At 38.2% G+C, this 24,745-nt stretch overlaps 1 protein-coding gene across 42 annotated transcripts in view; it reads right to left on the reverse strand.

Moving 5' to 3' along the window:
- ESRRG (estrogen related receptor gamma) overlaps window positions 1–24,745 on the reverse strand; it is a 393,084-nt gene that overhangs the window by 111,880 nt on the left and 256,459 nt on the right. For all 42 annotated transcript variants that reach the window (XM_083857929.1, XM_083857950.1, XM_083857945.1 and 39 more), the window contains one exon: window positions 11,056–11,471. In XM_083857929.1, coding sequence (XP_083714055.1) covers window positions 11,056–11,471 — 416 coding nt within the window. The remainder of the gene's footprint in view (window positions 1–11,055; window positions 11,472–24,745) is intronic.

The raw sequence follows: 24,745 nt of genomic DNA on the forward strand, positions 1-24,745 counted from the left end.
GTGAGCCCTCCTGGGCAAACCAGTCTCTTTTTTTCTTTGTTGTTACTGCTTAATACATATTATATCTCATCAAAAATAAGAAAATAAAAGCTTGCAAATGAATGAGTAAAATACACGAGTAGTCTACTTTTTTAAAAACACATCTTGGGGTATCCAAGTTGAAATGGGAGAACAGCTTTTCTCTTTTGCCCTAGTGCCATTGCACTTTTCATAAAACAGCTTAGCTCAGCTTATTCATCTGCCCAGCCATGCATCTTACTGCCCATGACTACATCCAGTACGACAGACTTTGTAACAGTCAGAAGTTACACCGGGAAACTGACTTTTAAATAAAGTATCTTCCCGATCAGTCTGTCACATCTTGCTTTAAAGGTATTTCTTTATTTTCTAACCCTTTCCCCCTGTGATTAAGTGCATTAGTATCTTAATGAAAATGCATTCTGTTTATTGCCCTCTTGGGAAGCAAGGGGTCACCACACCAAATGCATAAATTGCCATCAGAGACAGTCCGAGCATAATCGCAATTTTGCTGCTCCATGTTTGCTGCACTCAGGGTCCATCAAAGTCCCCTGAAACATGCACAGGTTCTAATAATTAGCATAGAGTCTGCCTGGGACCACAACATTGATGAAATATTTCAGAGTTCATCACACTTCGTAAACACTGATTTATATTGACTTCCTTTCTGCAGACTGATGTCTCCTCATTAAATATCACATTAGTGGATTGCAGGATTGCACAAAGACTCAAATGCTCAGCAACTGCTAATTCAACAGGAAGTAATACTTAAACCACTTACATCTATTGGAAATTGGTTAAGTATTTATGCTAAAGGAGGTCTGCATGGCAAAATGTATACTCTGCCAACACAACCAGTATATTTGGCACAACCTTTTCAGGCCTTGCAGCAGCCTTTTCTTCCTCTTGGTCATTGCTGCATGTTAGCAGTGCTGGTGAGTAAAACAGATCTTGGTATGCCTGAATGCTAATGACAAAAGTCAAAGCAGTTTAGTCCTTTTCCCCTTTCTTAGCTGCTGTGGAGAAAGCTATTTAAGAAACTGAGGGATATGGTGGGTAGGGAATTCAGCATAACAGTTCCTGCAAAATGTCTTTCCAATACACATTAGAAAAGTTAGGAAATAATACTTTTGGAAGGGTAGGTAGAAAATGATGGTAAGGGCAAGGTTAAAAAAGGATTCACATTATCCTCTCACTCTAACAAGGCATTCTTAGAAAGGCACAACCACTACACAGGAAGACTTTCAAAGCTTTCACAAATTGTATGTAATGAACATCATTATATTACAGTAATAAATGTATTACAATCCCTATTAAAAAAATAAATAAAGAAGAAAAATGGAATCAGAAATGCTTTGCACAAGATCAAAGGTACCTTTGCACAAGGTCAGAAATTATCTTGATCAAAACCAACATCAAGATTATAACAGAGAACTTCAGGAAGCAAAGCTCTTGACCAGGGCAGGTGGAACACTCCCACTGTGGCAAGAGCTCCTGTCCAAAGATACAAAGGTTCTAATAGGAACAGGTGCCAACACCAACAAGTAGCATTCAGAACCAGGAAGAGAAATGCAAGACTGCTCATTTCATTATGCACACACTTCTAATCCATACACTGACATTTCACATTTCTGCAAACTATGCAAGAGTGTGCAGCAGGCACAGTGTAACTTACTTTTCCTGCAAATTGTTGACACCTAAAGAATGCTAAAAGGAGCTATTATTCTAGTCACTTGGATTCCAGTACTTTAGCTTACAGGGGGAATCTCCTTTAAATTTAAACTGCTTTTCTTTAATGAATTGTATTTTACAGCAGATGCTCAATCTTCCTTTTTGGTGTTGCATAAACTTGGAAGATGCTGCAAAGAATTCCTCCAATGAGCTCAGCAGTTACAGGAACAGAAACAAAGTTCCACATCTTACCAATGACCATAGCTGGTCCCTGTAAAGTGTTCCAGCATTTTAGAACATGGCTACACTGCAGTAAGAGTTCAAGGAACTAACATTTTGTCTCCAGTTCACATGTAGATGCAGTGGATATCTGTATCATATTAAAATGTGTTTCACCTAGCACTCCAAGTATTAGTGGATTTATTTTTTGTTAAAAACCTGAATTTACTGCACATTCCAGGTCATTAGAGCTCTCATAATTTCTTATTTACTTCTAGATACAAATTTCCGTTCAAGATACTCAGATCTGCGTTTTATTTCAGAGGAAGGAATTCCTCTATCAATTCCTTGCTTACTTCAAGATGCTAGAGGCTGAAACTGAGCAGCTAGGAGAGTAAAATATGAGTTTGCCCAGTCCTGTCAACAGCTGGAGAGGAAGTTGTGTTATACACTGAACAAAATCAACATGGCAGCTCTGGGTCTTTAAACTGGGCTGACAAGAGCGATTGAGCAATTTATAATATCTCCTGGCTGGTTTTCAGAAAGAACTGGGCTCTGATTACTTATTTCAGAGTCTTTTGTACAATTAGTTTGCAGGCAATATAATTTTCTCACTTACTCCTTAATAGAATCGTGCAGCTAGCTGGCTGATAGAATAACAGTGTATATGTAAAACTCCTGCCTAAAGTGCCAGGGGATAATTTGTATATTCCTTTCAGTAGAGTAATGGACTTTTACAGTTTGGCAGTTAAAGGGCTGAGTAATATAAATTAGTATGACGCTTGAAAATAAAAATATATGTCAAATCTTCACTCCCCAAACAGATTTCCCTGAGCTAGAATAATATAATGGGATTTATACTAGCCTAAGCCCCTTTTCTATCTTCATGTATTGAGGAATGTTTGTTTAAAACCAGTTCCTTTTTCTACTGATCTGTTAAATTTTATTATCTCAGACGAAAGATGAGAAAATACTTCAAAAACACTGTGCTTATCAAGAACAACTGACTCACTGAAAACATTATACCATTTGATCCTGAGATAGCAGGTGAGCTGTTAAAACTTATGCTGTACACTCAGCTCTCCAATTTCAGATGCTTCAGATGGTCACATCTTTACACACAGCTCAAGGATAAGTGGACCAAGGTACCACTTCTTTCTACTTCACAGATGAGGTTTGGATGTTACTTGCAGGAGGAGTGAAGAAAGAACAGTTTTTGTAGTTCAGGGACCTACTCCATGGCTTTATAAGTCAGGCAACTGAAGGGTCTAGCCAAATTCTCAAAACCGTTTCGGCCTTTTCTTGCACAGAACTGACAGTGACATTAAAGGAGAAGCAAAAACTGAGGTCACTGAAAGCACTGGGCCTCCTGCCTTGGTAGAAGTTACTGTCATCAACAGTCACAACTTCAGAATATCCCAGATACCAAAGGTGAGAAGATGGCTCTAGAAACAGGCTGGAACAGGGGTCTTCCCTGTTCCAGACAATACCAACAAAAATAGAAACTGCAGACATCAAATTCTAGCAGAAGCTTTATTTCCCTATTCATACTGCAATATTAGACATTATAACATCAAAGATGCAAAAGGATTGCTACAAGCTATTGAAGTATGCTCAGAAAATCTCTGGACAAGTAAAAGCTATGAGGAAGACTTAAGTGCAGGTTGAAAATGTGTTTGGAAAGAATAGCCATGAGCCACTTTAAAAAGCAGGAAGAATACTGAAGATATCAGTATCGAAACTTTTACTGTGTAGGAATGTAGTTTCAGAAGAAAAAAAAAGAAGGAAAAAACCCCCCAAATGAACCAACATTCCTTCAAGGTAATATTTTTCTGCTATAATCTGCATTTCAGTTCAATAGTGTTCCATTTTTCTCCCAAAGATTCTCTTTCACAACCTGTAACTTAATAGCTTTTTTCAAAAGCTTGTGTTTCAAAAATTAAGTGTTCTCATTCTTCATAGAGACTACTGCTTAACTGGATTGAAGTCTTTCTGCAGTGAGTTTACCCCAGGCACCCCTTCATGCTCTCTTTTCCTGGGAGACAGACCCAAAGGAATACACCTGCTTGTCTGTGCATTGCTATGCTTCAAAACCCTGAAAATGGAAAGTAGCCAGGATTACAGCCATAGATCTTCTGGGATTTAATAAAAGAGAACTCTTAGAAAGAGAGACACAAGAGGAACTAAGCTAACACAGAGAGTGAATTTCACTATGTTAGGTTACACTTTTATACATAATCCAACCAGAACAGAAAAGAGTAATTCCCGAGAAACAGAGAATGAGGAAGGTGATCTTGGAAATCAAGAGTAAGAGGCTAACTGAAAAGAAGGACAGAGAAAAAGTCCCAGATTTCAAAATCTATTTGATGTTTATATGGTCTTAATGAAGCTGAACTGGGAAATCAAAAATATTTTCTCTCAGGTTAAAGTTTCAGTTCTTCCAGACTCTGCTTCCTACTTTGCAGTCAAACTTAGCTGAATTCAAGTTTGAATAAATATTTTCACATGTAAAAGTACGCTCTTCGATAAGGTCTCAGAAGTGGGGTCGGGCTGGAATGAGGTCAGATTTGAGCATAACTGAATCCAGTTTTGGCTGTCAAATCCTCAAGACAGATTTACCTGATACTAAAAGAAAGCTCTGTGAATTACAGACCTATGAATTCTGCTACAGGTCACCTGAGAGGATTAAGCCTAAAGTTGACTGTACTCAACAGCTTTTCACTCAGGTGACTTCAGAAACAATACTGTACACACAGAGTTATGAAACATTTAAAAATTTGGTTCCCAATGTCTCAAGTATCTTTTCAAGGTGACAGGACCATGTATGAAGGATTAAGTTTCATCTCTTGGTTATGCTGCCTTTTCTGTTAGAATAAGTAACTAAGGAGGAACAGCTAATTTTTAAACATGGTGTTTGACAGAGGGACACGTACAGCTTAAAAGTACATTTTTAGTGAAGTCACTATGTTGAATTGCTGTGAAGAAATGACTGTACTATGTTACTGAACTAAAACATATTTAGAACTTGCAGGGGTTTTTTTGGTTTTGTTTTGGTTTTTTTTGGTTTTTTGTTTTTTTTTTTTTTTTTTATTCTTGGAAAGCAACATGGTGATTTAAAGCAAAATGTAAAGGTGATGCCGGCTATTCTGATTACATGACAGTTTTGTATCAGCCTCTAACTTTAGGTAGACGGGTTTCAAGCATTATAAAAAAATCACCATTAATTTTCAGTATCAGGCTGATATCAGGGGGTGTTGAATCTGTAAAGGCCTAACTACCTTTGAATCCCCTTGGGCTGAACTTCTTCACAAGAAAAGAAGGGCATTTAGGTCACCTCAAAAGAGAATCAATGCTTTGAAGGCACAGAGGGAACTGATCCCCTGCTACCCGGTAGTCACTTAAGAGCTGTTCAAGTTAGAAAGATTGAACTATCTCCATCTAGGTCAATTTTGTTACATTCTACTACAGTAGCATGGAGGATTGTCATTGTTTATAAGCACACAGAGTGTCTCAGTCTGTAAAGCTGCAAACTGAATTATTTTCACACCAGGAAAAAAGGTCATTAAAAAGTTATACAAACATTAACATAAATCACTTGCTAGCTGGGACTTCACAGCTCTCTGGTTTCAAATGAGAACAGAGCTTTGTAAGTGGGCTGGAGGCTTTCAGAGATGTTTATAACAAAAGGAGATCCAGACCTAATTATAATGGCATTGATACACTCTAGTATACCAGCACTAATTTTAAGTCACATCCCTTTTGCAGTATTTCTGATGGGTTCAAAATAGCCATGCACCAATCAGGACTCTCATTCTTACTCCCAAATCATCTAAATGCTTCGTACAATTTTCAAGGCTGTATGGAAAGCAGAGACAGTAAAAAAGACAGAACAATCTGTATACTTTTAAACTCCTCTCTGGTTCTCAAATTTCAGCATGTTTATGTTTTATTGTCTCATCTTGTTTAGCTGCCACAGCTACACAATGACATTATGACAGGATAAAAAAAGATGTGTTTGAAGGAATTAAAAATACTCCCTTGCTAGTCTGGCTGGTCCACAGGCACAGAGAAACTGGGGAGAAGCGAAGATATCTATCACTGCTTGCTTAAAATATTCTTTGAAAGAAATGCTGATGCACAGACTTTCACTTATGTAAGGAAGGTGAATGATTTAATCAGGTAATGATGGATTCAGGTGACATTTAGTGCTGGGCTCACTGGAGGGCTGCCATCTTTGCACCAGAGCCAAGGTCCATGGGCCAGTGTACCAAGATGTGAGCCTCCACCTTATCCTCCTATAAAACAACAATAATCCCAGCTATCAGCAAAGATGCTGAAAAGCCATAAAATCTTGTTTAATTTGCTTTCATTTCCTCCTCAGAAATGTATTACGGGAGACAGCTTTCAGAAATGCAAAATACCCTTTTAGAAGCCACTTCAGCCACGTGCAACTTCAAATCAAACTTTATGTTGCCTTATCTGAATATACATAGATAGTTCTATCTTTCTTGATTAAAACTTCCTGACTGAAAAATAGAAATGTATTTACTGTAAAATGTTTGTACATTTACAGATCAAACTGGCTCAACAATGGGTCAACACTCTAAAGAGGACTGCAAAACCTGAACACTAGAGGGATTAAAAACAGCTCTGAGTAACCAAAAAGCTGAACTAAGTACAAAGCAGTTTGGGCAGGCTCTGAAGACAACAGGAACATCCCTGCAGAACTCTAGAGCTGAAGGCTCTTAGCTGAGCAGCATAAAATGAGATGGCAGAAGACAACAGCATTTCAAGGCTAGAGTATTTCCTGTTCGTGTTAGGAGACATGGACAGGTAGCAATCCTCAGGGATGAAGCTCTTAAATGATGAGAGAGTGAGGGTCTGACTGCAGGGCTTCTTACTAAGTATTGCTTTATTCGCCCTGTGTATTCACAGAAGACTGATGCCTTGCTACTGTTCAGTTTTTCTTCAAAAATAAACATATAAACAACAAAAACAACCCCCTCCCCCCCCCCCAAAAAAAAAAAAAAAAAATCAAGAACAAAGACTACTGAATGCAAAATATTTAGCTTTTGTGGGGGAAAAAATCAAACAGTATCCAAGGAAATGATAAGTAAGACCTGAGAGTTTTGCAAGAAACCTTACGAGGAATGTGCAGGTTTTACACATTGTCTTTTCAGGCCAGTTAAAGAGTCCAAAGACAACAGTCTGGGCAACTGGAAAGAGGGAGGATGAAAGTTTTCTAGATGTGGGCCATTATTTTAGAGAGATAAATGCTAATAAAACAGGATAATAAACTGTCTTTGAACCTGCAAGTGCTATCATCTTAGCCTTCTCCTGAAAGCAAGAATACCAGTTCAATCCACCTGCTGAAATGTTTAAGTTAGGAGCACTGAGTAATTACATATTATTAATGAAAATGTGTACTTACTAGTCCTTATGATAACTGAACAAATAAAAATTATGAGAAATATATTTACACTAAATATTCACTACAGAATATCTAACAAGTACAAGACCTCTGTGTCAAACACAAGACTTTGCACCCAGCTGACAACTGAAAATTCTTTTCTTACTCTCTCTTTCTTTTAATGAAAGCTTGGAGTTTTCAATACAGTGCACAGCAAAAACTGTGAAGAGACCCTAAAAATCAATGGACCTGTAACTATTTTTAGATGTTGCTATTTTCTACTATCCCTGATGTTAAGCCAATTTTGGGAAGATTTGGCTGTGTGTGTATTTCTGTGAGACACTTGCAATCAGCCACCATGTAAATTATCCTAGAAGCAAACTGAGAGCTGCAGCTGAGTGAGTACTAGGCTGAGCAGAGAGAACATCCAGTTCTTCCATACCTTGTATCTCACAAAAGGGGCAGAACATTACTGCATTCTACTATGACCTAAGAAGACATCAATTTTATATATTGAGCTCTTTTTTGGTGGGTTTGTTCTCTTTCATTTTTTTAGCCAGGAAACTGCTTGTTTCTAATTTTTTCTAATGTTATTGATTTTTATCATAATTATGCACACTTTACCAAAACTGCAAATGTATTTTTGGGCTATGTTAAAAATACAAAATTACTCCTCCTTATACTTCAAAGCAGGGTTCATTTAATTTCTTAACGTTTAAGAACATGAGCATGAATTGATTCCAGGAGGCAGAAACTGATGTTTTTTAGACTAAACTGCTAAATCTCAAAGGGAATTATAATCTCCCTTATCCTTAAAACCAGGTGTATAGTCTACATTTAGAGTGATATTTGCCTTGTGTAGGAGCTGCTAGGTGTGCTGTGATACTTCTGTCTTGAATGAGATGCTGGAGGTGCACAAATAACTGTGCTGGCTCTCTGAGCAGCTGCCTGTGGCCTCCACTTACTGAGACCTCAAGAGACTCCTCTGGAATGGAAAAACTCCCATTGACTCAGTGGAAAGGGCATCAGGCCTTACATGAACACAGGATGTGCTTCATAATCTGACTTTATCAGATCAGCCTTCCTCTCCCTGAAGTCAGGGCAGTTGTGCCCATAATTTCAACAGGAATAGCACTGAGGATCTACAAGTCTGAGCTAATGTAGTAAACTGATCAATGACCAACAAAGGTTTGAGAAGTCATGTTCTTTTTCATTGAATCCATAATAAAGTGCCCATCACAATTAAGTTATTAGCATTTAAAATAAGTAATTCTTTGAGCTCCAATATGTTAATCCCTACATATGTACAGCTACAGTATTTGACTTTTCAGGCAGCCTGGTTTTCTATTCTGTATTTCAAAGTCTGTTGCATTTATTTCTGTTTTCCTGTTTTCTTATTTGCAGTTATGCAGCAGCAAACCCATTTTACAAACAAGCAGAGAGAGAGAACAAACATGATATGAACAAGGAAGTGAAATGGCGCAGGGAAGAACGACCTCCAGAGCACTGGAACTAAATTCTACCAATCAGAAGAATAAACCTCAGGGGAATTATTCTTCATGCAAGCCTAAAGGTAGAATTTTCCCATTCAAATCACCAGGAAGCATCTTTTTCTTATATACTTTTTGTCACCTACCACAAGGCATGGTTTGATTCACCCAAATCAAACAGTTTTCATTATTTTGGATGGTACCTGAAAACTCTCAGTATTTGTGCCAGTTTAATCAGGACCATTGCCGAAGATGCTGCCATGACATTATGATGGGTAACACACTTCCTATTCTTAGTTTCTCGATTATGGCTTTTCTTTTCACTGCTTGGTTTTGCCCTGATGCATTTTTTTTGTCTTCACAGCACTGTCACCTGCTGATGCAGCTCGTGCTCTAACCGCACTGAGACTTTTTGCACAGCTGCCAGTTCTAACTTGAGCTGCGTGGCCAAGTCCAGGTTGCTAATCTGGAGAATGACGTCTCTGCCTTGTGCTCCCATGCCCAGAAACTTGCTGTCTGTGGTGTGGTGTAAAATTGCAGGTTACCTATTACTGCCAGAAGCCAACACTTCAATCAGTTTTTGTTTCTGTAGCATTTTTTTTTTTTGGTGCTCAAAAATGCAACTAAAATAATCGTGCATCAATTCAGTCCTGTAGGACAGCTATTACACAGCAATTAAATACCATTTATAAAAGCAGAGTTGCTAGTTGAAATGGGTGCTTGAAGTTTAGCAATCACAAAATACAAATTGCTTCAGTGGAAACATGTTTTGAGCTTTTCTGAAAATGTTCTTGAAGGTCAAATGAAATCACCTACCTCTTCTTCATTTTTTTTTTTTTTACTTTTTCCAAAACAGAGACTTGAAATGAGCATACTGTTTCTGTATGTGTGCTCATTTTACATATAAACCCAAGCCACCACTACGGATCTTTGTTTACGGGTTGCCAACAGTGTAACATTCAGCTCCATCAGAACAACAGAAGTCTAATGTTTCTTTTTAGTGGCTGTATGGCCCTCATAAAATGGGTACTTCATGCTGGTAAAAGGCCCAAATCTCCCCAGCAGCAAAATGGAAGAGAGAAGAATAAAATGGCCACTGCCTCAGCAATAGATAAATCAAATTAACATTCACTATTTTCCTTATTAATATTACATAAATATGGAAGCACTACACTGAAGAAATCTTGACCAAATGTTTTGAATTTGGGATCATGTGAAATTACAAACTGAAACTCACTTTATGTTCAGTCTCAAAAAGAAAAGTGTATCACCAGTTTGCTTTGTCTTTCCTGAGAATTTCAGGTGCTCAACACGTATGAAAATCAAGTAGGTTTTATTGAGGAGCTTAAATTTGGACTTAGCAACCTAATTTTAGTCTCTGAAGTCTGAGTTTAATTTAATGTGACACTATATTCCTGCACAGGCCAAGCTTGGCCTCATGTTCTTTAAAAAAAGCACCTTCAATTTTACTTGAAAGGATGATATCTAAATCAAAGTAGAAGGTTATTTTGTCTCCATAGGTTCTGAAGCTAGAAGAAGCAGTCATGCAAATTTTCCCATTTGTACTAATTTATGCCAAAATATGTGGCATATTTGTAATAGGTATCAAGGGCAGATTAGTAAAAAAAATAATTAGCAGAGACTAAAAGCTGCTAACTTACTCTCCTTAGAATGTGATCTTACAGTTATTTGACAAACCCATTTAAGGCTACTGTATATAGTGGGGGAAAGACCAGTTATCAATACACTGATATGCACAAAGCACTACACTACTGCATTTTTGTTCCAATTGTACATGCACTAGTTCATGAACAAATAGAAACTGGATTTCTCTAACAATTTAAGTACAGCAGTGGTGTATCTAGGAGCAACACACAAGTACAACCCTGTGTGCCAGTCACAAGGGTTGTTCAAGAAGCGTCCATGACAACCTCCAGAAAATGCTCCACTTTCTCCACAACAATCATTTATGGGAATCCAGACAAACTCACAGAAAATGAATCTGAACATCCACTGGTCAGCTCCAGCGTTCTTCTATTTTTTGGAATTAAAATGAACATGGCATTGGGCTAAATGTGACAGACAGAACTCCCAAAGAAGCCCAAAAGGGCTTCTTCACGAGCAACATCTGTAAGACCAAGGAGTAAGAAGAATGAAAAGGCACTGTCTGAAGTCCTAACACACCTCAGACAAAGACTAAACATTATCATTCCGAGCAAAAGAAAGGAAGCTTAAGAAACAACCAACCTTGAATTGTCCTCTTGAAGAAAGCCTTGCAGGCCTCGCAGGAGGCCACTCCATAGTGGTACCCTGATGCAATGTCACCGCACACCAAACACAGTCTTTTGGGCATGGAGTTCAGCATATATTCGCACTTGGTCTGTGAGTCTTCAGCAATGGTGCTGGAGCAGTCATCGTACCGTTTCCTGACCGGCCCGTTGCCCCCCAGCCCCGTGGCCGAGGGGTAGAGGGGAGGCGAGTCCAGCCCGTTCTGATGTCCATTCATGGTGGAACTGTAGCTCCCGCTGGCGTCGGAGGAGCCACCGGGGCTGTGGTGGTTGATGCTGTCCGTCAGGGAGGCGGGGCTCGACGGTTCCGTCTTGATGTACGACGAACAGCTGGAATCAATGTGTCGATCTTTGCTTGACATTCTGCAGAGAAGCCTGCAGTGGGGAGAGAGAGAAAGAAGAATGTGTGTATTAAAGACAGTGCTCTTTAAGGCTGCTCTGGAAGGGTTAGGGACTGCACATCATTCATTCATTAGTCAATACTTCTTGTTCTACATGAAGGTAATCAGCATAAGGGCATGACAGAGCTTTGTCAAAGCTCCAGACAGGCAGTAAACAAAAACTTTAAAGAGACCAAATCCTTCTGTTGTCCCCTCCACCTGCCCTCTAAGGCTACATGTCAACTTCACATCAACTCTAAATTCTGAACTTGTCATCATGCAAGTCAAAAAATTTTGAAATTCCTATTAGATGGTTGGCTATTAAATGTCTTCATTTTTCCATCTATACTTTCTGTCTGTAAATTCCACCATTAAATGAAACGAATCTTTTCAAGTTTGATCACATAAATGTTCTCCTCTGTAATTAATATTTGTCAAGACACTTAAGTAAAACACGTATCCATCATCTATTGATCTGATCCGAGAACTGAAGAGCAGGCCCCTTGCAATCTTTTTTTTCTTCATTAATATTGCTTTATTATAGATACAGCTATTTAGTAACGAAGTAGCACATCAACGGGGTACTCTAACAAATAATTGCAGCTGAACTCCATTTTCACAAAATCTAAGTGAAATGATTCATCAGCTGTGGCTGCAATTACTTTCTAGCCATTATCCTCAGACTAACCAGTAATAACTACACCACTATCCCATATATCTACAGCTCTATAGGAGCTGACATTTTATGTGTTCCATTCTTGGATTAAAAAAATGTATTAGAGGAAATTTTACATAAAAGTTTTGTCTTTCAGAAAGTGAGATTTTTGTCTTCTCAGTTCTCACAGTTTCAGATTTAAGCATCTGAAATAAAACCATACAAATATCTGACCCAACAAATTAGTGCTTTCTACAGGGAGGACTGGGGAAGAAATCTTTGCATATTTCCATCCCCAAGTTTTTTACTACTAACACATTTTGGGGTGAACAAAGGACAAAAATGATAATTAGAAAGCTCTGATTCAGACATTATCTTCATTTTCTCCAGCTGTGATTATGAGACCACAGTAGCAAATGGCCTATCCAGCATTTTCTGACAGTATTCTCGGAAGCTGCCAAAGTTCAGATCATAGGGACGAACATTTCTTTAGAAACATTAACTGCAGAAAAGCAACTACCCCATAGGATCACCTGGAGCTACGGATTTGTGTTTTCAAAGCAAATATGTAAGTCCAGACAATTTGACTGATGTAATTTTCTGAAGTAATTTTTGAGATCTCATCTTCATTTTTCCACTTCCTTTTATTTAAGAATAAAAATTTTTGCAATTTCTACTTTAATATCTGGAATCAAATTCACCAAATAAAAAAAAAGACACAAATCAAAAGAGTTGGCTTCCTTTCCACTGGGGGTAATGGAGATCAAAACCTTACCCTTCCTTAAAGATTAAGTGTTTAAGATGAGAATCACCCTAAAATCAGTCCATGGATTTTATTTAGACTTCTCAATTTTTGTGATTTTTGCTGTAAAATTCTATTGAAAAGAACCAACGTGTATATTTGGAAAACAGCCAGATTGATGTACAGAAATGTCACCGTCTAAACTTAAAATCAGGGCTTATTTGGGGAGGTGGAAGGAGCAAGCTATCTGGTGTCAGCAAATAAACCAAGGAAATGGGAAGGTTAAAGCCGCGAAAATATCTTATTACAGTGGACCACCTGCTTGTGTTGTCCTTTCCTCAAGAACTGGAGGGGGGGAAATCCCCTTGCCAGCCTGCAGTAGCGTGTGCCTTTTCTTCTGCATCTGCTGCCTTGTAGCCGTCACTGTTAATGAGCGCTGTAATTAATAGATAGCTCTCTCTTGTCTTTCTACTTGCACTCTGGGCTAAGCACTTTTCTCAAGTCAACGTTTGAAAGAAAGCGGGTCGGCACTGACTTACAGCAGCTCTGCGAATTCCTTTTAATTTAGAGCACTTACACCACCACTCCACTTATTACCTTATAATTACTGGACTGCTCTCACATACATTACGATCTCAGACTAGAGCTAGAAGTTATTAGGGTACTAAAACATGGTGTCTCTCTGTCTCTCTCTCCTCTTGCATTCACGGTGAATTTTATACAGCTATGATTAAAATTATCAATTAACTTTCACGTTTTACCAACTAATTTTTTATATTATTTTTCTACACACTAAGATTCTTTTATTGACTAAACAGGTACTTGGCTCTTTTTTCACCTCCCTTCTGCCAAGACTCCACACGTAAAGTCTGAAAAAACAGGACCAGGAGTCACTGCCTACAGTCTGTCATAACCAGCTCAATGGCACATCCTTGTATGAAACTTCCATCACCCATTTTTTAAATCTAATTTTTTCAATAATGAGCCCGAATGTCACCCTTCCAGTTCCTGAAAAAAAATAAAAATTTGCAATTAATTAACTGGCCAACTGCGTATTGTTTTGGCCAGTACAGAAGTGGCTATCTCCCACACCAAGCAGTCAGAACCAAAATACCATCTCAGCTCTAACAAGCATTAAAATCTGACCACCAGTGCTGCTGCCTATGCTAAGCCAGTCTGCTGACGCCTCTGAAGTAGCAGGTTCTGGTACTAACCAAGACAGAGCTGCTTTTGGCTCCAGCTTCAACAGCACAGACCGGACTGGTGCCCACTGGCAAAGCGTAAATGCGGTTAAAACATTAACTATTCCGGGGAAAAACGAAAACAACAGCGCCTGACTCTGAGAACAAAAACTTTCTCAATCCCCAGAAGGTGAAACAGAGGCAAGGCTTGGTACTGGCTGTGGGTGGGCAATAGACACCTACGGCTTTCACTCCTTCCTTACTGCACCACTTCTGAACAAAAGTAATTCAAGAGCCATCTAAAACGGATGGCAGGTGTGACCACCATCAAATTATCATGCTGAACATTTGGAATAATGCCTAAGCTAGATCTCTGTAAAATCCCTCCCTCAGTTCCCTCCTAATTACTACTTAGCTCGTTACACTGAAGAATTCCTAGACACCATTGCATTATAGTGTAAAACTACAGTTGGAGTTTAATTCTCTCTTCCTCTCTGTGTCTGAAATTCTACAGCTCTATTATTCAAGCCTGAAATATTCACAACTATCTATAAATTCAATTGTCAGCCGGTGGGTTTTATTCTAGACCTCACTTCAATCTAAAATTAGAGGCACTAAAATTCACATTAACTCTAAGAGGAATGTAGTGAATAAGACTTTATTTCAAAAGAACACCTTTTTGTCAGAAAGAGCTATTTTCAAGATGATGGCTTTATCTGCATTCAAAGAGAATAAGCCCAATTCCACATTGTGCTGTTAATGCAAAATTTTTAGGTCACATTGGATTAATAAAAATCTAAATTTAGTTAAAGTTTATGAATAGAAATAACATGTGTCATATAAAAACGTACAGTATTTATTTTAAAGCCTTGGTGGGGTTGTTTTTTTTTTTTTTGCTAGATTTTAAGTCAAATAAATGGCAGCTCCATATGTGGTGGGCTGAAGAAAGTTTTCTAAAAAGTGGGACACCTCAGGTAAACTTCCCTTTCAGTAGCTTCAGGAAAAACAACAATAGGCTCTAGAAGCATTTCCATGGCTACATACAAGAAAAAAATACATAGGGTGCTGCAAGCCATAGTTAATATGCAATATATAGCATTAACTCTTCATGCCTACACTAAATTTATTTCAAAACTTCTTCATTTAAGAAAAACCTGAAAGATCTGCTGGCAAAAAGATACAATGACAGAGCACTGCAATAGGCAACTTCTTCTTTAAAACTGTCTTAAACAATAGCAGATAAATTGTAATGCTATGTGCTTACGAAAGGCTGAATATATTAAGAATTTATTAATGCAATCACATTCATATTTCCATCTACCTGCCACATTACTAATGATATTGACAGTGCTGACACTGGCTAAATCAGTATCAATATACAAGTGGAATGCAAAAATTAACTGCATCTGATTACAGTATATAGTCTTAAGAAAGGAAGCCTCATTCCAGTTACTGGAAGCTCTTTATATTCCATCTATATATATAACTGATTCATAAAGTTACTTTTCCCTCATGTCCCTTATTACCAACACCCAAAGGAGGTCAAAACAACATGCCAATACCTCATAATCTGTGAGCACATTTCACGTTTGTTTTTCAAGAAGGAAAAGCTCTGCTTACAGCATCATTTGCTATTTCAGAGCTGCTAGTGGTATAAGTGGCAGTAATAATTAGCTACAATAATTAAAGTGACCACTTTTACTGCAGACCAATGCATAAGTCCACTTTTACCTGCATGTAAAGTATTTTCTTTTCTTGGGGAGAGAATTGCCCTATTTCCATAAATATCAGAATAGGTTGATAGCAGCTGACATTTGTAATGACAGCTACTACATGGGAGCATCAGCAAAGTGGGTGTTATTATGCACACCTAGGTACTTTTCGTGCTAACAGTACCATCCATCTGATTTTCCTCCAGTACCTTCCTCTCACATGGATGTCTACCAAAAAGGTCTTGCTATCCTTAAGACTTTAACTGTGAAAGCCAATGCATTAAAGAATCTCTTTGTCTAAGTGACACAGTAAGTCTGCAGCAGTCAGGAATGGAAGCCAGATCCTTTTTGATGATAAATATCTATTTTGATTTTGATGATAAATACTACATTTCCTTCTAAATACTGTGCTTACTTTCAGTATCATTTTGCAGGTCTATACCAAAATCAGTAGTCAAAAAAGAGTCAGCTGTTCTGGTGAATTCCCGTACTCGGTTTCCCTGACTGTAACAGAGAAAAAAAAACATTTGTGTGCAAAGAAACCAAAACGTTGCTTCTCGCACCAACACCCACGACAACACCTCGAGACATTCACCAGGTCCTGTTAAAGAGCTGAGTAACAATTTCAGCTGAGCTGCTTTACACTGAGCATTTTTTCTTTCTGCCTCAGCTAATTGCACTCTAGTAAAGTGGTAAAATGTGAATCACTTAGTAGGAAAATGGGCACCAGCTGCTATTGTCAGAGAATGGAGACGCCAAAGAAAAGGAAAGTGACTGAATGAAGTGTCATGTCAGAAATCAACGGTGCAACGTGTGATTTGAGAAAACATGACTACTTTACAGAGACAGGGTGTCATTATGGCATCACAGTAATACGATGCTTTGACAACTGCTGGGTCTAACATATCATCATTGCATTAAGGTGCACTGGCTTAGTTGGAGGAAGGAAAAGAAAGGATTTCTTCTTTTAATAAGAAATATGGTAAGGCCTGCTTGGTTAATCTAGTGGATGAGATCATTAATTGCAAAGTATTGCTAATCTTGTCCTGTGCATGCACAAACAAAACTATTATTAGGCTCAAGGTCTTTAATAATCAACACACATGTACAACCACGAAGTAAAGAGTACCCAGTGCAAAACAGAACAGCTGTGGTGGCTTGGGGAGGGGCTTTTTTTGGGGGGGGGGAGGGGTTGTTAAAAAATGCTGGGGGTGTCATTACTTTTCAAAATTTTTTCTATGCTTTCTTGAAACTTCCCCACTTCACCTTGGTAAGGAAAAGCAAAGCCAGTGACTCCTTCCAGAGCAGCTGTCAAAGCCAGTAGCAGCCGGAAGAGAAGGAGCAATGCTTGAAGCCATCATGTTGTTACCAGCAGTGGCCTGAGTTCGCTGATGACTGCTGACAGAGGATCCAGCTTCCCAAACAGTTGCTATTGCTCCATATGGGATCTACCCAAGCTCTGCTAAAGCCCTTCCTGCACACGAGGCAGTGGAACATTGCACTACTGCGTGCTCATTTTTAGCTCAACAATACAAGCCAAACAAACCATTATCTCTGACCCTCCAGATCTGCACCTCATCTGAGAGGCTGCACTTTGTTTTCTGTGCTGCTTTCAAAAAAACCAAAATTTTCAAGTGGCTGACTTGCAACTACTACATGCCCTCCAAAACGAGGGAGAATTATTTAAACCTCCTCACCCACCATATATAAATATTCATTATTGCTTCCTGTTCTATTTCAAGTGGATTCCCCATGCTTCCTGGTTGATAAACTTTGTTAACAAGAAGGAAATGATCCTGAGATACCCCAATGTGTTGCAAATTATCACTGTTGACAGCTCCTACGTTTAAGGATTACATCTGATGCAACAATGCATACTAGTGTCATTTATCTTTAGCTCATTTCCTTGGATCTATTTCAACTGAGGGTGAGCATCTCTTGTTTATAGCTCTAAATACTGTAAGTGAGCAACTGGCAAATCAATAAAACTGTTAAATGCATAATAATACTGTGTAATTACTTACATGATGTTTTGCATAATTAACTGTCTGAGGTGTTCCTTGATATAATGGATACTCAGAGTACGGAATAACCTATAAGCCTATAAAACACACCCTGTTTATACGAACAGAAATTATGTGTAAAACTCTCATTCTAATAGTCCAAATCAGGCTTTGGCACTATATGACAGAAAGCCTTCCTTTCCTGCCAAGTCTAAATCAATTCTTATGGCATTACTTCATAACTAACGTGATATTTCACTGATGATGACTATTACCCTGATTACTTGGAAGTAATGTAGTAATAGCAAAAATACACTTAGATTAAACAAACTACTGGTATTTAATCAATATTATTGAGACAAACTAAGTGTTTTAATAAGTCTGTATAGATGCACTAATGCTGGTTTAATTAAATGTATCCTTAGACATGCACAGTCTCTGCAGCATACAGATCCTATGTTTTGACAGACTATAACATAACTCTTCTGAATTTAAAAGCTGAAGCACTTAGAGGCAACATAATTTAAATATTTTCAAACTGAGAAATTATTTTTTTTTTACATCAGGTACTCTTTTAGGAACAAAAATGAGGAATAATACTCAAAGACCTCATACCTTTGAGCCAAAACACCAGACATCTGAAAAGGTGCCAGCCCCCAGTGGCACAGTTGTCCACTGTACCCAATACATGTCACTGCAACGCACTGACACAAACAAACAAACACACCAACCCTCTAACTGACAGGAAAAAACAAAAGCATATATAAAAAATTGCACCAGTGACCTTAATTTTTACATGTGTTTTATGCAGAAAATATCCTATTAGCTGTTACGCATTACTACTAGGCAGGCTATTACCAAAAAAAGTTTCCTGTAGAAAAGACTTGCCTACATATACGGACCTCATATCTTTAAGTAGGAAAATACCTTTTTCACAGTATGCCCTGATGATGTAGTTTTCAAATACTTTAAAACAAAAGAGTCAAATATTGAAGAGAATGCAACACAGGGAGATGGCACCTCAAAACAAAATCATTCTACAATGTCTCAAAGTTAAACACAAAGGAAATCTATTGGGCTTTGTGCATATACTGTGGTGCTGATACAACTTAAACCCTGGGGAATACTTCATGTATCTACTTAGATTTTAGTGTGTCCCTACCATTTTTCTCCTGTCTTTTAACATTTTTACAGCTAGAACATGGCTGCTGTCTGAAGCTACAATCCAACCACTGTAATACCTTCGACCTACCTTCTCTCATTTACTGATTTTTAGCCTAACGTTAGATATAGATATATGTTTTTGTTGTTGTTACAGTATTTAACATTCCTGGAAAGAGCCAGCTCTGCAGCAAGAGAAGAGCTGAGAGCTGCAGCAACTCACACCAGGAGAATTCCCATGCCCAAAAAGTTCCAATCAAAAAGGCTGCCATGTGACAATTAGAATGATGCCCAAGCCTCATCATATGTAAATCAGTGAACTGATCAGGAAGAGTAAGATATTATTAGTCCAAATGCAGACTAACAATTCATTTCACATGCTGTAAGACAGCAAACACTCTGGTTAAGAAGTGTTTTTCTGTTATGGAGCATCATTCTACTTGTAGTTATAATTCAGTGGTATCAGGTGGAATCCACCTGATGTCTCCAGCCCCCAGAGGACACAGTAAAGTGTGAAGGAGTCAGCTATTAATTGTGAGTATTCTTTTTATTAAGGAAAACCAGCTGAAAGAGCAAAAGAAAATGAAATGCTACATTCAGCTACTCCAGGAGACAAAAATAAAAAACTACAAAAGTAAGTAAAGATTCATTCAAGAACATAACAGGCTTTCTAAAGAGGGATTATTTTGAAATGATTACAGCATCAAAAGCAGTTACTTGCACCAGTCAGAAAGCCAGTACTACAGATCAGAGAGACATAGCTGTCATTCATCACTTTCTAAAAGTATAAAGAAGACAAAAAAATGCCTTCAGTCTCAAGAGAGAGTCAAAGTTTGCATCATGAGATTTTTCACAATTTCTGGCAGCAATTTCATTCCATGGCTGAAAGGCAAGGTGTAGGTGTGTGCGCACCGTGTACCTGTCTCCCCACCCAGCTCCCTCACCTATTTTCTGCAGATTTATGGCAGAAGAATTATAATTTGCACGCCAGGCTCTGTTAAATTGGAGAACCGATTAGAAAGAACACACCAGAAATAGTATCAGAGAGTGAGCGTCTTAAAAGACTCAGGACTAAAACTTATAAAGCAAGTGATCCTTCTCCCACCCCCTCACTCAGCTGGCTTCCAGTGTGTGTGCTGTCCTCCCAGACACATGCCATGGATTTAAATACCCCCACACATACATGTGCGCGCGCACACGCAACCAAAAAGCTACTTGGGGAGTGGGGAAACGACGTTTTCCTGCAATCAGTGTTTAAGTGAATGTTTGTCCCAGTGTGTTACACCATGCTGTCAGCAAGCAGCAGGGAGCCGTTGAGTTGTTACTACATTTGATTTGACTGCCAGTAGGAAGCTTTATTTCTACCAACTGTTAGTTGACGGCTCTAGGGATCTTCTCCTAGTTTGAGAGGGTTTTATTTTTTTTTTTTTTATTTTTTTTAAATTTTAGATACAGTCCATTATTTTTTTCTTTCACTCTGAGGACTTTTAGTGTATGGCAGAAGCATCCCCACATCTCCATGCATCACAGCAGTCCCTTCACTTACACTTGCTGCCTTACATACAAAAAAGTAATTGTATTAAGGCAACCATAAGTCACTCCTGACACACATCAGGAAAGTGATTTTTGCATCTGGAACCTGAATAAGAGGAGAAAAGATGAATATTTACGTAAGCAAACTGAAACAGAGTAATTTTATTCTGATCTTTTCTGAAAAAATATAAGATTAAACTCTGAGGAATAGATATGGAGAGATAACCTGGGTACATTTTCCTTCCAAGGAGAGGGTTTGCTCTCCAGATCTTTATGTTTCCCAGAGTTTTCAGTATGCCTTTTTGTTTGCTTGTTTATTATTCACATATATCCTGAAAGGTTTCTGCTCTGTCAAACAAGATCCTATAACTTTAACAGTTGTTTACAATGCTTCTACTTCCTACACAATAATGATGATTTTGATAATTAGGATCTAATTATAATGGATCTGACAACAACTTCCAACAACAAAAAACATCTTTAGAAAAATGAAAGCATATGCGTGAATAGTGCAAGGAGGTGGAGTGGGGGAGAGAAATACATCCCTATGAGACAGCCCGAGAATTCAGGCTGAATGGAAAAGTAATTAACACTAAAGAGCTAAAACTGTAATTAAAGAAAATTTCATTAAAGAGAGGCAGGTGATTCCACTTTCCTAAATATGACAAGGTGCTGTATAAAAATAAAATAGCAGCCAGTTTCAGTGAGTGGAGCAGGAAAGCCATGTCTTTAACCAGATCAAATTCTCGAAATTGGCTGTCAAGACGGGATTGTTGTGATTTATACCCGTCTATCAAGCGCATGAAAGAGAGAGACAGGAGAGGAAAAGAGGCAAGCTGCTGTCGCTTCCATTCGCAAAGCACCTTTAATTTCCACGGCACCATCTGTTACCAAATCTAATTCACATTCCCTCCTAATCTGGTTTAGTTCTGTAATACTAATTCTTCCACTACTCTTATGAACATCGCTCTCAAGAAAAAGCTTTGGTCCCGGGTTGGTAAAAAATTGAATATTATAGAGTTTAGGTTCTGGTGACTTAAGTGAAGCATGCTGCCCATTAAAATGCACTCCTGGTAAAAGGATTTGTTTTCAGGCTGTGCAGAGATACAGAATTGCTCACATTTGAAAAAAGTCATGGGGGGAGGAGGGGAGAGGAAAAAAGGAGGAAAAAAATCACAGCTGATGATGGGGAAGTAGGCTGTGGACATGAAAGCAGTGGTTGTCATAAAATACAATTGTTGTCAAGTTTAGTCACTCTCAGTACTGGCTATAAAATCACTTTGTCACGGTCTCATACTGAAAGCTTGAAACTGTATTTTTGATAAAGAAACTAAAAGGAGTGAGATGTAAGATTCTATGAGGGAGAAAACATTCCTTTCAAATTATGAGATGCAAGTATCTGCAGGAAACCTAAAAGGTAGGGACAAAAATTGAAAATTATTTAAAACAGTCTCTAGAGTGCCGCAGTCTTACTTTTAGCTATGTTATGATGACAAAAATCCCAATCACTTTTGAAGGACTTGGGAAACTAAATAGGGGACTAGGCCTTTTCTGTGGCTCAGTGTTCTCAGACAGGGAGTCTCTCAGCTACTGGGTCTAGGGTTGACTCAGCTTTTGGTTCCCACACAGACCTCTCTGACCAGATCACTTGAAATCAATACATAAGCAAGGAAAAGGTCCTGGGCAAATATTTATAATCATAATGTTATGGTACTATTTATTAATAATGATCTTTAACTTACTAATTTTTAATGCATTTCCAGAAAGTACCCCTATCTCACTCCTACAGATAAACAAAACTCAGAAAGGTGAAGAGTTGTCTAACATTGCTCAACATCAGGGCATAGGAATCCTACCATGGTTTGAGAGAATTCCAATCCAGTACATTTTTTTTGTTTTCTATGGCTTTGATTAAAACATGCTTTGGAAATCTGAATATTTATGACTGAGACGGGAACTTGCCTTTCACCTCCAAAATGGGACCGTCCTTGTTTTGAAATATATAAGGTGGTTTTGGGATTTTTTTTCCTAAATGTCAAACTTAATTAAATTTCCTCCTTTTCCTAATTTAAAATATTAATTTTTCTGTTAAATTATTCCAAATTTCTTTGTGTGAAGTCATTCCAAATATAAAGCCTATGGCAAGAACAGCACTAGCCAGCACACAGGGTAATGTGTGAGCAATATGTAGTTGTGAACAGCCCAAGGTTTTTATACTTTAAAAATACAATTTTTCATAATATCTTGTTTTCTACAAAATGCAAAAAGGAGTGCTCATTTTCATTATATGAAAGAGGAATGCATAAAAAAATTTCACTATTTCTTACCTAAACGAATTTTTAACTGCTGTGAAACATGAACAGAGATGTCAGTTCCAAAAACAAACATGAATTCTGAAGAAGACTCCTCCTCCTCCTCCAATATCAATGCATGGTTCCCTATGTGCTTAAACTGTCTGGGTAATTTTATAAATGGTGTTGGGTTTGTTATTTTAATGAGAATAGTAGCTAGAAAAACAAAATCAAATTTGTTCCAAATACAGCACATCTGCCATTCATTGTGGGTCAAAACCTTGGGTACAGGGGAATAGACCCAGCAATTCCGAAGCTCTGCAAATTTATACCAGATAATGGTGTTATTCCCAAACCCAGCCTGTGATTTCAGAGGGTCTAAGGTCCTGATACTCTTGATACACAAGATGCAAGTGGATTACCATAACCTACTGCACCCAAAGAAAACCACACTGACATGGAAGGACTTGGAGGAGTGATATGAGCCCTGTCTGTTAACATACAACATTTCTACACTATGAAGCCCTGTAACAGTTTTAAGTGAAAACTGTAAGAAAAAAAAAAATCTTCCATTGAATTCTACTCTTTCTTTGCTTAACTATCTTGGCTCTGGAAGCACTGGAAATAGAAAGACACTAAACAAATAGTTTTGTATGTTACCGGGGTGTGGTACTGATGACCAAATTCATCACATATTGAGAAAAATCAGAGAATTCATAGAAGCAAAACCTATGCAGCTTAAAAGTCTTCTCTAGTCTATCCTGGAATTTAATGTGTGATTACAAACAAATAAATAAAGCCTTGGTTTTTCACAGTTCCCTGTTCTTCACATATTACCATGTGCAATTCAAACCTATTTATGCCACTGGGTTTACATGTCAGAGATTTGCCTCTGGTATCAGCAGCAAAGGTCAGGAAGCAAAGGTTTTCACGTTTAAAATGTTTGCATGACTCCAGAAGTTTCCAGGATAAGCTTCTCACAGTGTCCTGATATTGTTTCTACACTTTTAATTTTTGCCCTCTATTTTGGTGGCAGTCCCAGGGAGAAGAAGAAAAATTCAGCATACTCTAGAAAAATCGTCTAAGATGCCAAATACATACCAGCTCAATTATAACAAGTAGAACAGGGATGTTGCTACTTGCAATTATAAAGCAATTGTATCAATACAGTGCAATCATTACATGCTTCACCTGTGGCTATCTCTTCTGGAAAATGTCCATGAGAGGCTTGTCCAAGAAAAGCTTTACATGAACAGATCAGCATTAATTACTGCACACTGCAAGTTTCAGCTGTGTTTTAATGACATATTTGCTTCAGTTATCACCCCAGTATTAAGTCTAGATCAAATGCTTATTTCTTGTACAGCTAAAAGTTCAGTTTAAGCTGAATGTCCTTGGGTAGGCAGTGAAAGGAAGATTGGCCTGAAGAAAGTGTGGCATTCCACCAGTAAATTCAAATAACATGCATCTGATCCAGAGTAGTTTTGTGCCTCACCAGTCTCAGCACAAGTTCAGGATGCCCGCGAAACCAAGGACCAGCTCTGATCACTTAATAGGATGGAATTAAATAATGATTTTACCAGATCATGAATCAGGCTTTTTTCCCCCATGATGGAACTGAGATCTGGAATAAGAATCATTTCACTAAGCATCTGCTTAGAACATACACCAAATCCGCTTCACTTCTTCCCCAGTTCTTTACACAGTAGAGGGTCTGACAGTAAATCTTTATATTACTATTGCTTCATGGAATGAATAGCCTAACGTTCTGAAATATAAATTATGAGCAACCAAGATAACACCAATATAGTCAAGACTTTAACTGCCTATAGTTGGAAGTTTAATAAACGGAGGGTGCTTGTGGATATCAGCACGAACACCTGAAAGAGGCCACTCTCCTCTACCCCTGGATGGCTGCATCGTTCTGTAAAATCCAAAACGGGACATCAACTGAAACATCCGTCACAGGACAACAAATAACGATAGTCAAA

This window comes from Zosterops lateralis, assembly GCF_965231275.1.
Source record: "Zosterops lateralis genome assembly, chromosome: 3".
Taxonomy (NCBI): domain Eukaryota; kingdom Metazoa; phylum Chordata; class Aves; order Passeriformes; family Zosteropidae; genus Zosterops; species Zosterops lateralis.